Source organism: Oxyura jamaicensis, chromosome Z (assembly GCF_011077185.1).
Source record: "Oxyura jamaicensis isolate SHBP4307 breed ruddy duck chromosome Z, BPBGC_Ojam_1.0, whole genome shotgun sequence".
NCBI lineage: Eukaryota > Metazoa > Chordata > Aves > Anseriformes > Anatidae > Oxyura > Oxyura jamaicensis.
In genome coordinates, this window is record NC_048926.1 from 39,815,058 (window position 1) to 39,838,521 (window position 23,464).

At 39.4% G+C, this 23,464-nt stretch overlaps 1 protein-coding gene across 2 annotated transcripts in view; it reads right to left on the reverse strand.

Moving 5' to 3' along the window:
• The window catches only part of MAMDC2 (MAM domain containing 2), a 63,456-nt gene that overhangs the window by 11,081 nt on the left and 28,911 nt on the right, over window positions 1-23,464 (reverse strand). For both annotated transcript variants that reach the window (XM_035310273.1, XM_035310274.1), the window contains exons 3-9: window positions 19,774-20,039; window positions 18,847-18,931; window positions 17,742-17,879; window positions 13,892-14,148; window positions 10,316-10,409; window positions 8,642-8,788; window positions 7,504-7,769 (exon numbers count right to left, since the gene is read on the reverse strand). In XM_035310273.1, the coding sequence (XP_035166164.1) occupies window positions 7,504-7,769; window positions 8,642-8,788; window positions 10,316-10,409; window positions 13,892-14,148; window positions 17,742-17,879; window positions 18,847-18,931; window positions 19,774-20,039 (1,253 nt within the window). The remainder of the gene's footprint in view (window positions 1-7,503; window positions 7,770-8,641; window positions 8,789-10,315; window positions 10,410-13,891; window positions 14,149-17,741; window positions 17,880-18,846; window positions 18,932-19,773; window positions 20,040-23,464) is intronic.

The following is a 23,464-nucleotide window of genomic DNA, read 5'->3' on the forward strand; positions in this document are numbered from 1 at the left end:
GCCAGGGTATTAGTTTCCTTCATATCATTACCCTGATTTCTGGAGGCTGTTTGTTTATTTTCCAGTGCTTAATCAATGTCCTGGCCTGCAGCCTCAAAAATAACAATGAGCAGGTCTTATCATTTATCCTAGATTATATATATCAGTAATGAGTAACACCAAAGGAGAACTGGTAGATTTCACTTCTCCTATGACATGCTATGGGGTTGTTCCCCAGACATTGAGTCGAGTGGAACAGGCTTCTCATCCTTACCTCTCTGCATCTCTACGAGTTGATGTGAGCTGAATGTATGCACATGAAGTGTGTATCTGCTTTTGGAGGAGAGAAGGGTAGGACATGAGAAGTACAGAGAGTGGAATAGGGAAGTTGTTAAACAGCAGCTTGAGGGTAGTTGGACTGAAAACAGAAAACAGGAGAAAAGGATAGAAGATGCCCCTAGATCCCTAGGGGTCCAGTGCATTTTCTTTCCCGCTTGTTTATCCCAGAGTACAGCTGTTGCTCAATTAAAGAGCAGGAGCAGCTAAAAATAATAATAATTAAGAAAAACAGGACAAGAGCCAAATCTGGTATCTGGCTATGCCTCTACAGCAAATTAATTTATCTGATTTTATCCTACTGAATATTACTATGTTAAATCAATGTACAATATATCTGCCTAGACTCAAAAGTCATTCTGGTGGTTAGACACATATTTAAGACAAATGTTTTTAAAAACCCTTCCTGTCCAAGGCCAAATGGGTTGCAGAAGCAAACAATGAAAGAGAAACATACTAAGAGAACAAGGTGAGTCCACAGGCTTCAATATTTATTGTAGTTATTGCAACATCTATATTCAATGGATTGCATTGTCTAGTAGACAATACTGCCTGCACAGTGATGTGTATAGGACACTAATATCATGCACTGTCCTCCAGATCCTTCCTAGATTTCCAGTAATGTCCTATTATAGCTCTACTTCAATGAAACTGGTTCCTTGGCTCTTTTTGTTAGAGGTAAAGGTCCTTGCTTTTAAAATGAAGAGTCTTTTCAGATGGTGTGGCACAGTAGTATCAGTAATACACCCAGAACAAAAAATGAGAGGAAAAAAACAAAAAACAAACAAACAAAAAAAAAAAACCAACAGAGTATCGATTAATTACCAAATACCAATAGGAAGTGTGTAATATTTAACGCAACCTATTCCCTTGCTTAGCTACTGTGAAGTTGCAGGCCACTTAGGAAAAACTTTCTAATACTTTCTAACCTGGGTAACTTTTGCAGTTGTTTCCAATATATCATTTCCATAACTGTATATCAGACACCACAGCCAGCAGGGTACACATTTTGCAAGTACTAATGCTACTGTTTACAGACCCTAATATTGTTATTGCCAGTGACTGTTCTTTAAGAGGTTTCTTGTTTCAGACATCAGAGAAGGCAGGACAGAGAAGGGTCAAAACATAAAATGCAGCTAATTCAAACAAAAAAATCAACCTTTATTTGACACAAGTAAGAGATTTTCAGAGGAGCAGGATGTCAGCTAAGATGTCAGCCCTCCTCCACCTGGTACCTAGCTGGAAAACTGTATCCTTCCATACTGTTGACTTGGACATGGTGATACAGGTTTTTATGGTATTCAGGACACTATTAGTCATTTACCAGTGACTTTTGTGGACAAGTGGGAGACACACTTTTATCAGCAGTAAAGAGAAATTCCAGAATTAATTAATTTAATGAATACAGACTTTAAAAGACTACTCATTTCATTGAGCATTTTCACAGGGAAAAAGTGAGAACAAAGTCCAAAGACACTCATATCAAGCCCTAGGATGGACGAGAGTGGGGTGATAATGGATGTTTAGGGAAAACAGTACAAGAAACAAATCAACCATAAAGGAATTTGTCTCCTACTATAACATGTTAAGCTCCTGGAGATCTGAAGAATTCGCTGAACCAGAATTTGCTGAAGTGGCCTATACCACTGTGTTTACTGGTACCTGTAATGTCTATTTTCCATGAATTTTCCCAATCCCTTCTGAAAGGCATGTGTATTTTTAGCCTCCACAGCATCCTGTGGCAAGGGACTTCATTGTCTAGCTGTTCCTGAAAAAGTCCTTCCTTTTGTTCGTTTAAAAAATATATATATTGAAGTCCAACACTCAGTCGATTTCACTTTCTCACAACTGTAACTAAAATTAGTTATGGCAAAGGGGTGAAAACAAACAGATGAACTCATAGAAAGAGGATGAGAAAAAAAAAAAATCAAGAAAAACACACTAAAGAGGAAGAAAAACAGACTGAGAGAATAAAAGCCCAGGAAATGCTGCCACAACTGCTCTGAGGAAAGTAGGGTAAATGGGTTATGATGCCAGCTACCCTCTTGAGGATTTCTATCTTGACTCTTAGGGTGGTATTCAGGCACTACAGTGGTGGGTAGCATCATACAAATCTGTGTGAACAGAGGATAAACAACATGAGATTTTTGCTTTGTAAAATCGGGATCAGAATGGTGAATCAATCCAGCAGAAATAAACAGAACTGATGTGAGCAGACCAAACTCCACTCAAACTTTTATTTTAATCTAGGCATTAGGGATTTATTCCGTAGTTTCACAGAAGCAAAATCTTTCCATTGTTGCTTATGCACACATAAACGCACACAGGCACACACACACACAATATTAAAAAGAAAACTCATGCTCCATGGTGCATGTGAGCTTCTCCAAGTTATACTAGGCATAAGCAAATTGGTCTTTCAGTTAGCACTGACCTTTTCCTGCCGTGTATTAGCCTGGAAGATCAGATTCATTTCATCCAGTGAGATGGAGTGAATCTACATATTTTAGAGTCAGATTTTTATACTGCCCTTAAATATATTTATACAATAAGACATGGAGGGTTTCATTTATTTTAATAAATGATAGGAAAATCTTATTTTATATTATCTGTCTCACCTTTATTTTCTGGGTATGGAGAGTATAAAAATACTTTTTATGCATAGGACTATAGGTGCATATACTCACTTAAACAGAGTGTCTCAAATGCAAAGGGAAAAATTGGAATTTAAATTTCCTGCATTCTCACTAGCTTAATATAAAATATATATTTGCAGTGTTTACATATATACATATGCAAGCATATGTATATATGCATAATTATATAAAAGTATATATAAATATAAACATTTATGACTTACTCAGTTGGATCATACCCACCTGACCTTTTCAACGTGGTATTTTGGAAGCGTAATATAAAAGCCTGTTGGCCAGCCTCAAATTTCCTGCTCAGAGAACCCAAGCCAACACTCTATGCCAGATTGAAGTTAGCTAATTCCAAAAGATCTTGCAAAAACCATTACACGAACCAAAGGGTGAAAGTCTGAGACTTTTTACTGGCCTGACACACACACACAAAAATATACATTATCAAAATTAAAACTTATCAGATGGATTTTAAAGTCTTGTTTTCAAAGCTTTGAGTGTAATATTCATAGTGAGAAGAAAGATGAAAGACATACACATTCAGGTATTTTAGAAAAATTGTCTTCTGGCTGCAAAATCTTTATGACCTCCAGGACTTTCCAGCCAAAGGAACATAATGTCTGCCTCACTGACCTAGCGGGCCATTAAGGAGCAGCCAGGAGACTGTTTGCTCTTTCCACAGACACGGAGCCAACCTACAAGTCACCAGTAACCAAGAACTTGATCAGCCAAACTACTGTGCATGCCTACAGTTTCTTGTCATTTACGTCCAGATTTGATACACCTCAGAAAACAATGTGATAGTCACATCAGCCATCCCAGAGAAAATGTCGTAGCTCCACCATATTTTAGCAAGACCTCGCTCCATTCAAAGACTGTATTTTCACTTGTTTATAACATTGCCAAGTTGCAATGATTTTAGCTCAGACTTTCCATTCTGGGTGCTTGCTTCAAGCTTGTTTTGGAAGATTTAAGCCAAAACAGTTCCATCGTTTCCAAGAACACGGCTAGGAAAAAAGGCATTATTTTGCCCCTATTTTAAAAATTCTTTGAAAAGCTTGGTCATTCCAAGACTTTGGAGTAGGACGATGAAATGTTTCTGGGCTTGGTCTTTGTACCAGAATTGTGCTTTTTGTCTATTCATTACTTTTTGAAAACCTAAAATTTGTACAGGCAGGGGAAAGAGAGTGGGACATGGACAGAATCTGAGGGACCAACTGGAGATGAGGAGCCAGAAGCAAGATAGGGAATATGTTTGGGGTGTTGCTGCCTACAGGGTAGGACAGAAAAGAAAAATATACACCCATGAGGCACCAAGAGACATGAGTACCGGTTAGAGGAGACAGGACAAGAGATATCAAGCTTCACTGAGCAGATAAGGGTCTTAGATTCACCATCTCTCCCTCCAGAACCTGCAGTGTAATCCCTGAGCTGCTGTCTCACACCACTCCTTACAGTCATGCAAATGTGCTGTGATGCACTTCCCCCAGCTGCCTGCACTGAAGATGGCAAATGTCCATCCCTTGCCAGCTATTTGTTTAGGTCCTTGGCAGGTATCTTTACAGATAACTAAGTGAATGTGCACCATGCTCCTTCACTTCCTTCTGCCAGCTTTCAAAAAAAAAAAAAAAAAGGGGGGGGAAACAACAAAATTAAGCATGAAATGACTTTTTAAAGTATTTAAGTGGGAGAGATGGGCATGAGATTGCAAGGAAAAGACAGAATCAGGCTCACTGTGTAAGTTAATTTAAGTCTATTTGTGAATATTACAAGCAGACAACCCGTAACTACACCAGTTTTTCACCCTCACCTTATGGCAAGAAAGCACACTTAAACTTTGGCATAACTTTTATTTTTCATGCGATCTTCTCAGCCTTAAAATAATATACCAATATATTTTCCTATGTACATTTCATGCATGTACTTTTTCATGAATATAGTTTTTCATGCACATTTGCCTCTGCTTCAGAACAGGCCAACTGTGTCCTGGGGTGCAGCAGCAGGAGGATGGCAGCAGGTGGAGGGAGGGGATTGTGCCCCTCTGCTCTGCCCTTGTGAGGCCCCACCTGGAGTGCTGTGTCCAGGTCTGGGGCCCCAGCACAAAAAGGATGTGGAGCTGTTAGAGTGGGCCCAGAAGGGGGCCATGAAGTAGATCAGAGGGCTGGAGCACCTCTCCTGTGAGGAGAGAGAGGCTGAGTGAGCTGGGGATGCTCAGCCTGAAGAAGAGCAAGCTCTGGGAGACCTCATTGCAGCTTTTCAGTACTTAAAGGGGGCTTATAAAAAAGTGAGGACAACTTTTCGTTCAGGCAGATAATGAGTGGACAACGGGGAATGGTTTTAAACTAAAAGAGGGGAGATTTAGATTAGAGATTAGGAGGAAATTTTTCAGTTGGAGGGAGGTGAGGCACTGGCTCAGGTTGCCCAGAGAAGCTGTGGATGCCCCATCCCTGGAGGTGTTCAAGGCCAGGTTGGATGGGGCTTTGAGCAACCCGGTATAGTGGGTGGCATCCCTGCCCATGCCAGGGGCGTTGGAACTAGATGATCGTAAGGTCCCTTCCAATCCAAACCATTCTATGATTCTATGAACCCACTGAGAATTGTCAGAGGCCAACTTAACCCCCCTTCTGCATAGCATGGGGTTTGTAGAGCCCCTCCAACAGCCCTTTAGGCTCAGAAACAGAAAGTATATTCCCTTGACTTCTTTCTTCTCTCCTGCACCACTCTCCCCATCTATTACTGCCCACAGGTAGACTGGTAGCTACAGATACAAAAGCTGAATTTCAAAAGTTTTATAAGCTTTCCATCCTAGGCAAGCTTCTTTACAAGTTTTTTAGATACACTAATTTCTAGGAAAACATAAAAATAGTTCTTCATAAATCCACACTGGAAGAGATTTTCCGTGCAAATGTCAGATGCTAAAAAAAAAAAACTGCCACCTCCACAGCTATAAACCATTTGTAAGCAGTCATGTTGAGCTGTCATCACTGCTCACACATTGTGTTACACTGCTCAAGCTACTGAGCCTTTTTAGAAGTAGTAAAAATATGTGGAAACAGGAGGTGGCAAAAGCATATTATAAACTTGCCTTTTTGACCAGTATCTTTTCATGTTTTAAGAAAAAGAGAAATATGTTTTTCTGCAAATATTTTGGGTTGATACTAAGAGAGTTTTCTTTTGCTTACTTGCTTGGCAATAATAAAATTCAGAAATTGCTTCTTTCTGTACAAGTTGAAAGGTTATTAGAAATTAATTTAAGTTCTATGTGTAAAAAAAAAGACATAAGATTTAAGATTATTTTTTTTTAATTATTTTACAGATGTCTAGAGAAAACTACCCAACAATTAGGACTGAAATTTTAAGTGTATACTTCCTTTTTAACACATTCTAGCAACTTTTCTTTTTACAGTGCATTTACTTCCAGACAAAACTTTTGTTTCCCAAGGAGTTAAACTAAATAATTCCTGTCATTTCAAAAATTACTTTATTGTAGGGAAAAATGCTTAAGATGCTTATCTATAATTTAGAAATACTTTTATCCAAAGAGGTACTGATCACAGAATCACAGAATGGCTGAGGTTGGAAGGGATGTCTGAAGACCACCTAGTCCAACCCTCCAGCTGAGCAGGATCACCTGGAGCACATTGTGCAGGATGGCATCCAGGTGGGTTTTGAATATCTCCAAAGAAGGAGACTCCACAACCTCTCTGGGCAACGTGTTCCAGTGATCTGTCACCCTCACAGTAAAGAAGTGCCACCTCATATTCAGCCAGAACTTTCTGTGCTTCCAGCAGCTAATAAAAGCTTTCATTCATAAGCAATATAGCATTATCACATTCTGTTTAAAAAAAAAAAAAAAAAAACTGCAGAAGTAGCTCCTATGCAATTTTAAGCGAGTCACCTGAGAAAAGCAAGTCTTTGTGAGAAGAGTGGAGATGAGGAATAATATAAGTTTGAAGACTTATTCAGGAGCTGATATAAAATATATCATTATTAATTCAGTGAACTATTAAAATGACCTCTCCAACCAGACACTGCAAATACTTCAAGTCTATTGCTCTAAATTACACTGACTTCTGTTTTTATATTTTAACCCAGTAGCTTACTTTAGGAAAGTAGGATCAACTCCCCATTTTGACCAGAACTTTGACTGTCATTGAATTTTTTAAATAATTAAAATCTGTAATTCAGTAAGGTAATTGGAATCACACAGGAAATAAACAGAAATATATTAACATAGAGAGCACTGAGAAACCAACACACAACCAGCTGTCGTTCCATGTCCTGCAGTGAAGTCTCTGTAAATACTGTGTGACTGTGCTTCAGGGCACCGCCCTGTGCCCCATGTAAAGCCCCTTTACTGGAGCTCACTTGAGAGCTAGACTGCAAAGAAGACTTCTCCCCACTCTATTGCCCAGGGACCTTTATTTCACTTTGCAGGTATGGCTTACTCAGGATTAGACACTGGATAAGAGAGCCCCCTGAAACACAAAGGCAAGGAAAGCCTCCATCTATAACTCTGCAGATGTGAGGAGCTGGCTCTTACCTTGCAAGGCATAGGCTTTTTGAAGGAGATTTCAGCTTGAGTCCAAACTCCCTTTGGAGAGTCCAACACAGACCAGATTTTCTCTTGAACCACGTGATTCTCCTCAAAAATATAAACAGTAAGTGTGCCGCTCATTTTGAAAAAACCATACAAGGCATAATAAAAACGTAGGCAAAATTGCAGGTTTCCTGGCAGGGTTGGGCCATACAGACGTCCAATGTACCCAGGCTGTGATGTAAACTTCGTGTTTGCCAGCAAGTAATAACCTGCAAGACATTGCAATTATTGAGTATTTCTAATAGACAATTAGCACAGCTTATTTGCTATTAAAGCAGCTTCCATTATTGCAGCAGACTTTGGTTGTAAAAGCAAATTCTAGTGGCAGGAAACAGATATTGAAAGGAAATAAGATTTTTTTCTAAAAACATCCCTGCTATTTCAAACTAAACTGGCACACAGCTAAGTTACTAGAAGTAAGTACTCTTCAAATACACATGGAAATATTCTCTGGCCTGCTGGAACCCTCACTATTTCAAAGGTACTTTTCTGAGAACACAGAATGAAGAATGGGGCACCGAGCACTTTATTCCCCGCAATGAGTATGAAAGAGATAAACCTTTAGCACACATGATTATTAACTACCAATTCTCTACATAAGGGGATGTGTGAGAAGCACTACATCAGTGCAAAAGAGATTTTCAGAGCTTATTAGCAGGCCTTCCACTATGTGGTTTCACTACACAAAATTCGACAATTTTCCCTTAAAAATGCCAACTGCGCTATGCCTGGAAGAGCTAAGCACCCCAGCTATCCTCTATATGAAAAACAATTCATTGAGCTACTATCATATTTGCTTGCATGTTTTTGTGGGGTCATGTCCGTAGTGACTGTGGATCAGTGCAGCCCGGTGACACTACTCTGATTGATGTTCCTGTGTGGCCATTCAACATGACATTGCCCCTGCACACACAGGGATGGGCACAGTCTGAGTTCCAGCTAGGGCTCAGCACCCTGCACTGATTTTTCACATCAGGGATTTACAGCGATCTAACCAGTGTGCCAATTATGTTATTTAACTGAGTGAAAATTTATGCAACAGGTTAAGCTTTGATTCTTTTAGGGAAAAGTTTTGATTTACCAAACCCAGTAGTGTGATCTCCTACTCTATACACATTGCGCTTCACTTTCACTCTGCTCCATCCTGGGCCATCCTTGTGATCCTGGTAAAAATTACACAGATCTTCCTCAAAATTGCAGCCTGCCTCTGCAGGATTGAAGGAAATTCCTAAAAGACAAATGCACGCGTTCTGTTAGGAAAGGTGCAGTATAACAAGCACAGGCATTTGAAGCACAAGTATGCCAAAGTATACTGTTTCATCTTTCTTTGCATTACAGAAAGCAAGAACATATAAAGATGTTACACATACATGATGCAAAGTCACACTAACATCAAGCCATCAATTTTCTATCACAAGTGGATGTTATTATTATTAGCATCAACAACCTCATTGACCAAAACTTAAAAAAAAAAAAAAAATAGAAAGAAAAAGGAAATAACTTACTGCTGTAATATATACCTCTGTGGTTGAATACAAGAAAAATGAAGATCTCTTGCTTGTTAAAAACCTCTCTACTCAAAATAATTTCAGATGGAAATGGGAAATAAGTCTGATGACTAACCAGCATTTAGATGTATTTCAACAAAATAACAAGCAAGTGATTGGCATTCATTTCTCAAAAATCAGGACTGAGGCAGAAAATACTACAAAATATCACATAGGTCACTGCATGTAATCCATCTTGAAACTTACAATGGGAAGCACAGATAAGCACATGGCTCCTATCTGTGGCATGCAGCAAGCATAAATCAGTATTTTTGTTGCAAAACAAACCAAAAATAGAACAGGCATTGATGAGTTAATGAAGCAATTAGATTTACTAAGTGTGGTGGATTTATAACATATATATAATATAAAAATATATGTGCAGCGCAGGTAAAGCTAGCAGAGACTTCAATCAGATAAAAAAGGAAAAAAATCTCTTTTTACTCAATCACTTTAAAACACTAGCCAAAAATTCAAAAAGAACAGATGGGCTCAGTGGGAAACCACTAGTCTGCTTTTGACTATAGCTTAGCACTAGCAGTAAAAGGCAAGCAACCAGTACATAGTGAATTAAGTGGAGGCATTCACAGATGACAAAGTCCTTGGTGCCACATGCCTCTTCAGGAGAGGTCATGAGGACCTAGCTGATTTCTGCTGCTGTCAGAACATAAAAAAATCTAAAATATATGACTCTATCTGAGACAAATGATACCATCCAGAACAGTGGAGACAGGAAGGCAAGGCTCCTGTTTTGGTTCTGAAGAACAGCTCAGGACACATGGCATGGTGGAAGATATTCCCTATGTTGGCAAACATGGAAAGCCCAGGACATTTGCTTCCTCATATCTTGGGAAACCACTCTCTATTTCTGATGCAGGTCTGCATGTGGTAATTTGTTTTAGCACTGGGGAGTGCAAATGCAGCATTCAGTCCAGCACAGTGGCTGCAGATCCCTGAAACAAGGTAACTGGAAAGGAAGCATTAGGGATTGGTTTCTACATCAACTGATCAAATGAATGGCCATAGTCTTTATCTGCCTTACACTGCTGTTTGGTCACTAGAAGGAAGAGAAGCCCAATGGTGTTGCTCAGCTAAGAAGGCAGCATCTTCACATCACTACCAAATATTGCAAGTACTGACACAGGCAGGTCAAAGGGGCAGAGAAAAGGGAGGAAATATGGATGGTAGATAGCAATAAGAACTCATACCTGTCTGATTGCTGCAGTAAGACGGAGAGAAGGAAATGTCATCAAGGGCAACATAACCTCCCTTGGCACTATTGAAAGCAACTTCAAATACTACCTGGAAATAATAATTATTTGTTATTCATTTACCATCTACACAACAGTAATTTTGTTACACACCTTCATATTAAAGAATTCTGACCACATCTCCCAGACAGACTACATGCACCTCAGATAGCACTATAGGTGTTGGGACAAATAGGTTTTTATCACTTATTCATGAAGTAAATCCAAATCTGGCCCTTGCACCAGATCTTTGTCCATTAAAGGTCAAGGAAAAATCAAGGAGAACAGAGCTTTTCTTCTGCTTTATGAAACATCTATTTTAAAGGTGCAGTCAGCCTACTTTATGGTAGTATTCCAAGCTAGTATTCAGGGTCATCACCTTTTATTGCCCATAACTCCAATGCTGCCTCATTATGACTGTATCTAGCATCTATCTTAATCAAGAGGTAGAACAAAACTGCATGGATTATCCCACATGAATTGTCACATTAACTTTCCACTAAACATCCTCAGACACTGAAACCCATGCCTTGAAATCAGCTGCCAAGGAAGTTTTCCTTTTAAAAAATCAGTTAAGAACCAGAAAAGCTATCTCTGTATTTTGTTTATGAGAAAATCAAATGCTGTGTGTACTTTGCCACTCCCAAGGGAAATTGTTTCCTCTAGTAAGTGGAGGACAGTCCATAACTCTTGAGGAAGTGTGCTAAAATTTATCCAAAGTATCAAAGCACTGACATACAGGAAAACTTTGAGAAAAGGCCTGAATCACAAGACAACCCCAGGGACAAAACAAGGATATAAGGACAAATGCTTCCAGATTGAGATTCTCTTCACTGATAGCAATGTCTGTGCTGTGTTGCCTACAGATGGAAGCCAAACTAGAAGAGCTGTGTAAGAAACCTGAAACATTTCCTTGAGCTGGATGAAAAAAGAGAAGGATCCTTATGAAGCAACTGAAAAAATTCTATGCAAAGTTTAATCTTATTTCTGTAAAATTATATCTAAAATATGAGAATGATGGATCACAAAAAATCCTGGAGCAGAATAAACACACAGTTTTCCCAGTATTTTGTTTTCAGCAGAGGTCACCTACAGAAAGAACTGTACATGATGACAAGCTTCCACTTCTTCTGTCACGCTGCATTCCCAAAGGTTTCTTTTCTTCCATGTATTTGTCTAATCAGCTTTTGAACAGGTCACAGTAATGGTATCTATTGTGTGTTGTGGAATGATTTCTACAATTTAGTTATGCTATGTATGAAAAAATCCTCCCTTTGGTTTATTTTTGGAACAGCAATGCAAATTGTGAGAAACAGAGAACAGTCAAAATTTTCTGTGTCATGATTTTTATAAACTCCTACCATATTCTACTTTAGTTACATTTTTGGAGGCTGAGAACTCTTACTTTATTCAGGTAAATTGATTATCTCCATCTCCTTCTTGTAATTCTAAGGATATTAATTTCCAGCTGAAAGGATTGGAGTTGTGCACTCTACTGAAGGCAGGGATACCCTATGTCACTAAACGAACCTTCGTTCATTTAGTGGTGACATCCCATGTTTTGCTGTATATTCCAGTAAAATAATTTCCAATATTCCAGGTGGCCAGTAAGAACTGAGGTAATGTTTTCATAAAGCTAACCACAGTAACTCCAAGGTCTAAGTGGTCACTAATGAATTTACAGCCAGTGATGCTTCAGTGGCCATGAAATAGTGGAGTCAGGTAAGTGAGAGGAGTGAGGGAGGAAGGCAAGTAGCAGGGCCAGGCCCTGGGCTTCAGCAGAGCAGATTGTGGCTTATTCAGGTACTGGTAGGTGGGATGCCATGGGAGGCAGTTCTGAAGGGCAAATGAGCCCCTTCTCTGCCTTTGATTTTTTTTTTTTTTTTTCTATTTTACATACACATGCACTGACACATTAAGACAATTCCTCTAATTTCTCTCTAGTAAAGAAAGGCTGCAGTGTGGGAATTCTTTCACAGGACACACATGCAAACGATGCATTTGGTTTTTATGCTGTGGCTCAGTATTCATGAACTTCCTATACTTCACCTTGATTTGACCCCCATATACTTAGACATACTTTCAACTTCCAGTGTGTGGCTAACGGCTTTGTAATTCATTTCACTGATGTAGAATAACATTCCCACACCTTCTTTTCTGCCCGCCAGAGCATGTGGTCTCTTCTGTTTTTTCCATTTACATACAACGTCTGTTTTTTTTTTTTGTTTTTTTTTTTAATCTTCTAACTCTTTTCATTTCATTGTTTAATCACTCCAGTTTTCTGACCCTTTTTATCTTTTCGTTTTTATACATATATATATATATATATATATATATATATATAATTTGTTCTTAGCTTCAAATATGGTGTTTTAAAATTATGACCATAACATCAGCAAATGTTATACATCTTCTGTTCCTATTGTTCTGCATTGAAGTGTACTTTACTATCAGATCTCGTCTGTTTTCCCCTACCATTTGAAGTCTGACAGTTTCAACAGATGACTTGGTCACTGACATTACTATGTATGAAACAAGTAGGTAACATTTCATGAAAATTAGCTTTACCCCTAATATTTTCTGAATATCTGTAGGTTTTCACTGAATTGATGAATAAATTATGTAGAGTTAAAGCAAATACAGTTAAATCTGGTTTCTCTGCAATCTTAATATTATATATCTATATATCTAGAGCATACACAGATATAGGAATATCTGTGCTATATATATAAATACATATGTATAATGTGTATAATATACATATATATGTGCATATAATATGCATATATAGCCCACTGTTTATTCCAAACTTCTTAGATATTTAAATAACTATGCATATATAGTATATAATATATATATGCATATATATATATGCATACACACACACACACATACACACTGTTTATTCCAGTCTTCTAAGATATTTGTTTTTCAGTAAACATTAGGGAATTAAAAAATCTACTTCTTTGTGTAATTTGGTCATTAATTATAGCTACCATAGAGAGCTAGCTTTCACATCTAAGGACTATTGTGCTATTAGGACCCAAGTCTGGACTCTGTCTCATAAAAGCAAAAACAGATTGTATAAGGCAGATTAAACATTTAGAATATTTTTAAAAGTTTTGCTTCTACAGTGTGAGGCATGCATAATTTTATGATACACAGCATATTCAAAAATGAATGATCAATTCACAGAAGTATGGGACTGAAAGGGTAATGACATCAGTTGTTACGAACAAAACGATCTCACATTAGTAGGACTCTACAGCCTCCCATGACAGACGCTTTAAACAATTCAACACCTGACTTCATCTTTACTGAAAAACAAAGAGCAGCATGAAAAGTGATTTTTCCTTGACCTTTATACAGTGGACAAAGGAAACAACAAAGGAAAAGACATATCAGGAGCATCATTACTAGCATCTTTCAGATACTGGACGGCCACTGGGAAGTTCCCAACTTGGCCTGAGTCAGCAGTGATGTCTGATGAAACCTGGAATTCATAGCTGGACTGGATAGGAATGATTGTTTTACCTCCATGGGGTACGGTGCGCTAAAGTCAACCTCTGCTAACTCCCAGCCTGCAGACAAGGCACTGTCTGTTTTCCAGATCTCTTCATAAAAGCCATTCATATCTCTCAAGTAAAGGGTAAAAACAATGCTGCTCTCCTGCTTAAGTTGATAATAAAAAGATAAGCAGCCAGACATTGGGGCTGTGGTCTTTGGTGAGATTAGCTGCGCCACTTCCTGAAAATGTTTGACGTAAACAGAGTCCACATACATGTAGTGACCTAAAAGTATAAAAGAAACGTGGCATGAGGACACCCTTTAATGGACATCACTTAAAACAAGTTGCAAGAGGTTGGCAGGGACAAGCTATGTATCTCTGTGACTTGGAAAACAAGTAATTCAGATTTTTTTTTCTCCTTTCCTTCTATGTGCAGCCCAAAGTTCTTTGGCTGATACCACAGGCAAAACAGCTCAGCTCTTTCTTAAGTCTCTAATCAAAACCTTTACATCAAAGAAAGTAATAAGCTCTCTGAATTTTGAGATTCATTCATAAATGGAAAAAAAAAAAAAAAAGAAAAAAAGAAAAAAAAAATCTACCTAAAATTTGGTTTCTAAATCTTTACTGAATAGATAGTTGTTGGGGCTTTTTTTTTCAAGATCCTTAAAAAAATACTTTAAGAGAGATTCATTAACAGAAATACACAACACAGATGACTAAAAAGCCTTCCTCTCAACAGCCAATATGATGTATTAGGCAGGATTTTCAAAAGGAACAAATACACAGACCGTGATTTTGGGAGAGCTATCTTGATATAAGCCGGATATGTGCATGTTCATGAGTATGCTATGCATTTGTAATTTTTTCTTTTCTACAGTCAAGAACACAGCACCAAACAGTACCTGTTGATCAATGGAAAAATGGTTCTTCACAAGAAGAAAACTCATAGGAGAATGAAGTGCTAAATTGGCAGAATGCTTCAGACTGGACATTGCAAACACTGCCATTGGGTTTGTATCTGCTTCTGTCTACACAATCTAATAGTGTTCCCAGTCCTGGAGATTTCACTTCTCACTTCACTCCAGTAGAACAAAGGGAAAGGGTTGCCTTGGCTGTGGGTCTCCTCCAGCTTGCCCACTGTAAAGGGACTGGTGACACTTCAATGGAACTTGCCTGAGAAGTTCTGAGCTTCATTTTCTTCTGCAGTTTTCATACATCAATCAAAGTTTTCCTTACAAATGGTTGCTGTATCTTCATAATACACTTCTTGCAAAATGAAAGCTCTTCTGTGAATTTTTTGTTCTTGGATTCTTCTCAGTCAATGGGTGAGGGTTTGGTATGAACAAGAAATAGCATGGCTATAAGAAAATAGATCACTCCCAGCTGCCAGCTTTTGCTGTCTCATACTTTCTAATATGTAGAACCACGGTGTACAGTGATTGAAGTTGTGGCAAGTTCAACTTCCATCAAAATTTTTCCAGTATTCAGGTGACTTGGGGTTACGCAGGGCTAGGCTGACACTCTGTACTCAACTCACACAATTGTGAAATAAAATAAAAAGGCACAGCGGCATGAGTTAAGGAAAGAGTACCAACCCCACTTTTCATGATGCAATTCCTTGCACTATCAAAAACTCCTCATTGTCTGAGATGCACATTGTGTTGCAGCAAGCCAGATCTCTTGAGTCATCTGTTGTGCTATTTTATACAACAAAAACTACATCAAAGACTAAGATATCCAACAGACTTTCTCCACAATGATTTAAAGTGTTCTCTCAGCAAGGTGGCCAGAACAAGTATTTCACATAGGGTCAGTGCTAAAAAAAACAAACAGCCTTTAAGCCAGTGTGCTGGACAGCATTAACAGCATCCCATTTGACTGAAAGAAACACCACTCCTAAACCCTGTGCAATTTAAAATGAGATTCCCCAAACATATTTCAATCCCTTAGCATTCCTACTCACTTCTAATGACCACTGAGAAGAAAATCCCTGACAGATGCACAGGCCAGTGGTACCAGTTTTTACATACTGTGGCCCATACTTTTATACAAGCTACCGTAAGATGGATTCTCCCTCCCCCCCCTGCACCATACAAAATTTTATCACAGAACATCCTGAGTGAGAAGAGACCCATGACGATCAAGTACAGCTCCTGGCTCCGCACAGAACCACTCAAAAATCAGTCCATGTGTCTGAGAGCGTTATCCAAAGGCTTCTTGAACTCCAGCAGGCTCGGTGCCATGACCACTGCCCTGGGGAGCCTGTCCCAGTGCCCGACCACCCTCTGGGTGCAGAAACTTTCCCTAACCCCCAGCCTGACCCTCCCCTGTCCCAGCTCCATGCTGTTCCCTCGGGTCCTGTCGCTGTCCCCAGAGAGCAGAGCTCAGCGCCTGCCCCTCCGCTCCCCTCGTGAGGGAGCTGCAGGCCGCCATGAGGCCTCCCCTCAGCCTGCTCTGCTCTGGGCTGAGCAAAACAAGGGACCTCAGCCATTCCTCATACTTCTTGCCCTCCAGACTCTTCACCATCTTTGTAGGCCTCCTTTGGAGGCTCTCTGATAGTTTTACGTCCTTCTCATACTGTGGGGCCCAAAACTGCAGCCAGATCAAGGTGTGGCTGCAGCAGCGCAGAGCAGAGCAGGACCATCCCTTCCCTCGACCAGCTGGCAGTGCTGGGCCTGACGCAGCCCAGGGTACAGTTGGCCCTTTTGTCTGCCAGGCACGCTGCTGGCCCATGTTCAACTTGCCACCAACCAGGACCCCCAGATCCCTTTCCGTGGGGCTGCTCTCCAGCCTCCCATTCCCCAGTCTGTATGTACAGCCAGGGTTGCCTCATCCCAGATGCACAATTCAGCACTTGGTCTTGTTATATTACATACAGTTGTTGATTACTCCTGGTCTGTCAAGATCTCTCTGCAATTCCTTTCTACCCTAGAGGGAATCAACAGATCCTCATAATTTAGTTCCATCTGCAATCTTATTTAGAATGCATTTGAGTTATGCATCCAGATTATTTATGAAAACATTGAAGAGAACTGGCCTGAAAATGAAGCCCTGGGGAACCCCACTAGTGATTAGTTGCCAGCCTGATGTAGTCCCATGCACTACATCATGATGTAGTCCCTTTCAGCCTGACCCGTCAGCCAATTGTTCACCCATCACATTATGTATTTGTCTAGCTGTATGCTGGACATTTGGTCTGGAAGCATACTGTGATAAACAGTACTGAAATCTTTGCTGAAATCTAAAATATTACACTTACTGGCTTCCCTTGGTCAGCTAGATGGGTAACCTTATCATAAAAGAAAATTATGTTTGTTAAAAAAGACTTTCCCCTCATGAACCCATGTTGTGTATAAGCAATGACTGTACTGTCTTTCAAGTGATTTTCAGTACTCCCAGAATAATCTTAATCGTTTTAACAGCCACTGAAGTGAGACTGACAGACCGGTAATTACCAGGTCTTCTTTCTTACCCTTCTTGAAAACTGGGACAACATTTGCCAGCTTTCAGTGGACTGGGATATCTCCAGATTCCCAAGACCATTACAAAAATAACTGGGAGAGGTCTCACAATGACCCCTGAGCATCCTGGGATGAATAGAGCCCTATAGACTTCAGGGCATTCAGCTGGAGCATCCAGCTCCTTCTCCTTATTTTGAAGCAGAGAGAAGGGCGTAGCAACCATATTATAAAGCATATGGGAAATTTTGTGTGACCTTCTGCAAGTTCTCTCCATCTCTTTCTGATCTCTACTTACACATAAGTCATTCTTCGCCCACCTAATGCCAGCATAAAAGAAATAACATAGAAGTATACATAAACAGTATATGAGTCTTACATGAATCCACTATATTTCTGTTTTACATTTGTTGCTTACCCAGTTCACTGTTAAGTGTGTGGTCTTTGGGAAGGATGGACTGAGAATTGCGAATGTTTCCTCCACCAACAAACCAGTTCACATTGGGGTTCCAACGGTTCACAAAGCCACAAAGATGATTTTCTTCAAAGTCACACTCTACAATTGAAAGCACCAGTTCAATGCACACATTTTCATTACAGAAACTAAAAGAAATGCTAAGCATATGTAAAAGGTTTTTACATACAGTAGTGCAGAGAACACCTACATTTATAAAACTGGATGCATTGCTTAACAGCTTATAACATTTGTTTGTTAGCAAACTAAGACACAATTCCTGATCACTGCTATCCTTATTTCTGTACTGATTAGTCCAATCTCTCTGTTCATTACATCTGCTGTAATTCAGAACCAAATACAATAGTTTTACAATATACCACCTTCTGTATTGAAGAGTCAGTGCAGAACACCCACTTGCAAAGCAGAGTTGGCTGGAAGTACAACAGGATTTCCTAGTGGTGATAAAGCTGCTTTGCTTCTTTTGCAGAGCCAAAGGATTTTAACTGGTTGGTTGGGCTCCACCAGAACTTCCCAGAAATGTAGAAGTCTCCCAGCAACCCAGTTCTCTAAGCTCCCAGCATGCTAAGTTTTTTTGCACTTAGTACTTTTTGGCAAATGTCATGAGGAAATAACAATCAGTGTAAATATTGACACTCTGCAGCTTTAAAGGTGCCTCTGTAAGGAAATATGAGGCAGCAGACAGCAGACATAATGTTGCAGCTCTTATGCTTAATGTTTGCAGAAGTCTGTTTTTGTGAAAATATAACATTTGGTCCTGTTCAAACAATAAATAGTTTAAGAAAAGAATGGGTTATGAAATTCCGTATGAATTTATATGAAATGTCTATATATACTAGAGAGACAGGTAAATATATACATGTTTTAGTGTGCACAGTCTTAAGTTAAAAACAATGAAATATCTGTATCAAATGTGACAGTCAACTTTTCATTAAGAGAATACTCTTTGTCTTTTTCATAAACTAGAATCTTTAACTCAGTTTTAAAACAGCCAATGAGGCATTTTGTGCTATGCAGAGAATATGAGAGCTGAGCAGACAGTACTTACCAATGCAATACCCAGGAGTTATTTTAATTTCAAAGATGGCTATACTGGCAGATTTATCTTGTCCCATTTCACCTTCTAGTACAATCTGCACAATATAAATCAAATTGTAGATTTTAGGGTGTCAGAATGACCATTATCAACCTAAACATTTAAACCAGATAAACAGGTGAACTAACAGAACATATGTAGGGACCTCATCACTCTTACAGTCAGCAGAGGTACTTTTGCTGAAAGACTTGACGGAATGTATCAAAGACAGTTAATACTCTTCTCTGAGGAAAAAAAGGCACACTGAAGGACAATGAGATGAGGTCAAAATAACCTGCACTTCAGATCATTTATTGCAAATAGATGACTTTATATTCCTCATCCTTGGCTATACAGGAAGTTACTGTGAGAGACACATTGTAAGAGGATTTGGGTAGAAATACTCTCCCCTAAGCTTCTGATCCTTGCTTCTTCCAGAAGGGCACAGAGGACAGCAATGAGAGAGCACATCTGCAGAACTAAGACCTGGCTGGTAATGTATCTCCCATGAGACAACTGCAGCTATGTCAGGCTGCGAAGAAGTGGGGTATCTTTGCTGCTTTGGTTCAGTCAGCTGTGCTTTCCAGTGAGACAGCTGACGTCTTTGCTTCGAAGAGTATTAGCTGCCTGACTCAAAGCAGCATTACTCACCAATTTTATGGATAGAAGGGGACAAGTGACTCACATGTTGCTAGCCCACATCAGTTTTAACCAAGAGATTTTAGAACAAGCACTCAGTATCCCATCAGTATGGAGTGCATTTCTCGTCTGTCCAGGCCACATATTCCACGGAGTCAGAATAAGAAGAGTAAGGTCAAGAGTGGAAATGCTTGAGAATTAATCCATACACCATAATGCATACAGAAGAAAGCTTGTGGTATCTTCCAAAATTGGGCTTACCTTGTACTTCTTCGTGCTGTTTGTTAAATCTAAACTAGCTATGAGCCAGCTATCTGAAGGCTCCTTGGCTGACCACATCAAACGATCAAAGCTCTCTCCTTCTTGCCTCAGATACAGGTTGAGCCTGGCACGATCAGATGAAGTCCCTGGAGTAGTTGCTATTTGATAAATCAGTCTGATGCAGCTCCACTCTTCAGAATACAGGTCAGGACTGAAAAGCACCGCTTTCTCACCCTCATAAGATGTGTCCACAGAAATGTAATGTCCTAGGAACAGACAGACACACATCAGAATTTATTTAAGTATTGCCCTCCAAAACAGGTAGCTGTAGACAAAGCATTTGATTAGACAATCTTAAGCAGCAATACCAACAGGTACATCTATACTGATTCAAAAAGAGTGTTCAATGTAAAATTACATTTAAATGTATCAGCAATGTCAATGGGACTATTTCAAAATTAATCTCCAGATGGATATTTTACGAGCAACTCCTCTAAAAAGACAAATGAAAGGAAGTTATGAAAGGCTAGAAAGGCATGAAGAGGCAAGAACATGCCAAAGAAACAATATATAGGAAAGTAGACAATGATAAATAAGTCACGGTAGAATGGATGCCTGTTCTTAGAGAGTTCATTAACACATCAAAAACAAGGTCGGCAGTGTGCAGTGGCATACAGTAATCATAGGAATCTGGAAAACAGTGCCAGAAACAAGTGAAACAGAGAGAAACAGAATTTCAAGGGGGGGGGGGGGGGGGAGGGGGGCGGAAAAGGACATCTATAGCTGAAACATTATCTCAGACATGATCTGTAAAACATTCCTCAGAACCTCATGGAAATGTATATCAGATAAATCAGGACTGTTACCAGTTCTCAACAGCCGCACTGCATGCAAGAGTTGCAAGAGCTCTCAAGAACTGTGTCATGTCACTCCTTCACACAGCAGGGCATCACACCTACACTCTATTCTCTCCTCAAGGCCTATATTTCTTCAATTTTATTTGACTTGACTACAGAGCCCATTCTTAGGTCCTGCACATGTGTAAGCATTTCCTGAACTTGGACACACTAGGAATTAGAGCGATGTATATATATTGTTTGCCTTTGACGCACACCCACCTCTCCCAAATCCTGCCTGAACCCTCCAACTCAACAAAACCACCCTGGGGTTTCTTCCTAGGAGCTCTCCTATTGCCTCTCACATTCACAAGTATTTTCTCTGTTGTGAAAAAAAATCATAAGCATGGACATTCACCACCCTGCAAGGCAAACAGCAGGCACAGATTTGGTCTGTGCCATTCCCGAAGTCCTCTCCCCAGTGCACTCACAAAGATGCCAGGAGCTCTGACAACCCCTGGTTCCTTGAGCAGTGTATACTACAGACTCCCACTTTATCTTCTCCCTCTCTTACCTGGGGACACTGCATAGGAAACAACCTAACGCATTTGTAGTGTGCATTTTTGTTTAGCAGATGTAAGATAAATGATTGCTACTTACTTATGGGATAAATGTAGCCCTAAGCAGTATAAGGGACTGTGTGGACACAGAAAACCTGCATTTGCTTTCCCTTTTTAGGTAATGGAATGTTTATTTTTGCCTCTTCCCAATTCTTCTTCTTCTATCTGCTGTGCCTGGTTTTAGTCTCTTGAAGGAAAACACAGAATCACTGGTCAAGTGCAAGTAACTCATTACTGCAACAGCATATCAAAGAAAAAAATAAAGAAATACATTATTTAGAAATAGACACCTAATGTGCCTTTCAAATACTTCATCTGCCAGTAACTGCAATGTGAGTGTATAAAACATCCACCTGCACACAGCTATCAAGTTAGTCCACAAGAGATTTATTTGCATTTATTTGCTGGCATGATCTAGTCCAGGACATACATGTTCTTTCATGAGGGTGGATGATACAGGGAGATTACTAAGGCTCTACCAGAAGTCAAATGCTTCTCACATGATACTTGTTTTACATTGATTTAAGGGGCATTATCCAATTCAGACACAAAATCTGTGTTTTTAAGCTAGTCTGAATTTGGATCATTTTGCCTGCAAAGAAACCTGTAATTCAGAATCCATGCCTGGCAATTTCAGTTTAGATTTCAACCCTATTTTTGTCTAGACTTCATGAGAAGCCCCACAGGAAACAGAGCATTCTTATAATATTCACCTTTTTTTTCAGAAATAAATTAATGTTGACATAGAAAAACATTCCCATGAATACCTCAAATTACCAGCTGTGAGGTTCAAATGGCTGCCTGGCTTTAAGGCTTAATTATAAGTAGACTAATGTTCTTCTACAGAGGTAGTCATTTAAAAATGAAAGAAAACCTCTTAAAGTTTCCAGTCAGGATTGATCTGAATCCCCAGTGATGTGAAAGTAAAGATCATGAACTCTTTTTAATGAGAATCTCTTGGCTCTTTCGTTTTAAAGATTAATTTGACTTATTCATTAAAGTCTCCAGAAAAAGTGCTCTCAGCCCCAGTTTACTAATCCTTTTAGCCTATTCTGGAAAGATCAGAGTGTGATTGGCTCCACTGAAATCAATGGGACCACTGATAGAGAGTTTTATGTGTATGTTAAAATGCTTTGCTAATGAGGATCGGAGAGCCAGGCACTTTGCAGAATCAAGCACAGAAAATGCTAATGGTAAACTTCTTACAAATGAATGCTGCCATTGACTAAGTGGCCTTTAAACTAAATTGTGTTTCAATAATAGCAACGATGTGCCACTGCTGCAGAAGGGAAGGTCTCACAATGCAGACCTCAAGAACTGACACAGAGCGATTGTGAGAGCAAATCAATGCGAAGAGAGGGCTCCTTGGAGTAAAGACGCAGATAACTTTCCACACTTGTCTGTGGGAGTAACAGAAGGATACTTAGCAGTCTATGGAGAACTCAATGAATGTACACTGATGTACACAGAAATCTCTCATTAAAAATGCAACATGCATCTTCATTTAGAGCATGTCACAATGGATTTGTTTGTTTGTTTGTTTTCCTCAAAATGCTCCTCCCTCCAATCACCTACAGTCACTTAATTTATAGAATTCACTCAGGAGTTGTCAGAAGAGGGCTACTTTTCAAAACCACAGAAAGTCACAAAGTGCTGGGAAAAGTATGATGATGCAGAAACACAAACATATGATTTCTTGCAATTTCTGGCAATGACTTGCTTAGGGGGTAGATACAGCCGTAATCAGTATAATTGATTGTGTAAATACTGGAAAGCTGCACTTGCTTTCCTAGTTTATGGAATGTTTTGTTTGTTTGTTTTTGTTTGGTTGGTTTTGGTATTTTTTGTGTGTGTGTTTTTAGTTTTGTTTTGTTGTTGCTGTTGTTGTTGTTTGTTTATTTGTTTGTTGGCATTATGGTGAAGACACCATAAAGCTACTTTACAGGTGACAACAGACAGGGACAGCTACCCATGTTTAACTGCTGGCAGTTAGCAATTACTTGGTGATGGCAAACATGTACGACTGAAAGAAGAGTTGGGAGAAAGGGACCTTCAGAAGTATTTCCCTGGTGATGCACTTACTGTTCCAGCTGGCAAGTAATGCACTTTTCAACCCAGGTTTATGCAATGACTGCTTACCTACTGTGTAACTTGTCTGCTTTCTTCCTGGCAGCTGAATCAGACTCTGTACAGAACATTACATTTCTGCTTGTCCAAGCAAAATATTGAGCCCGG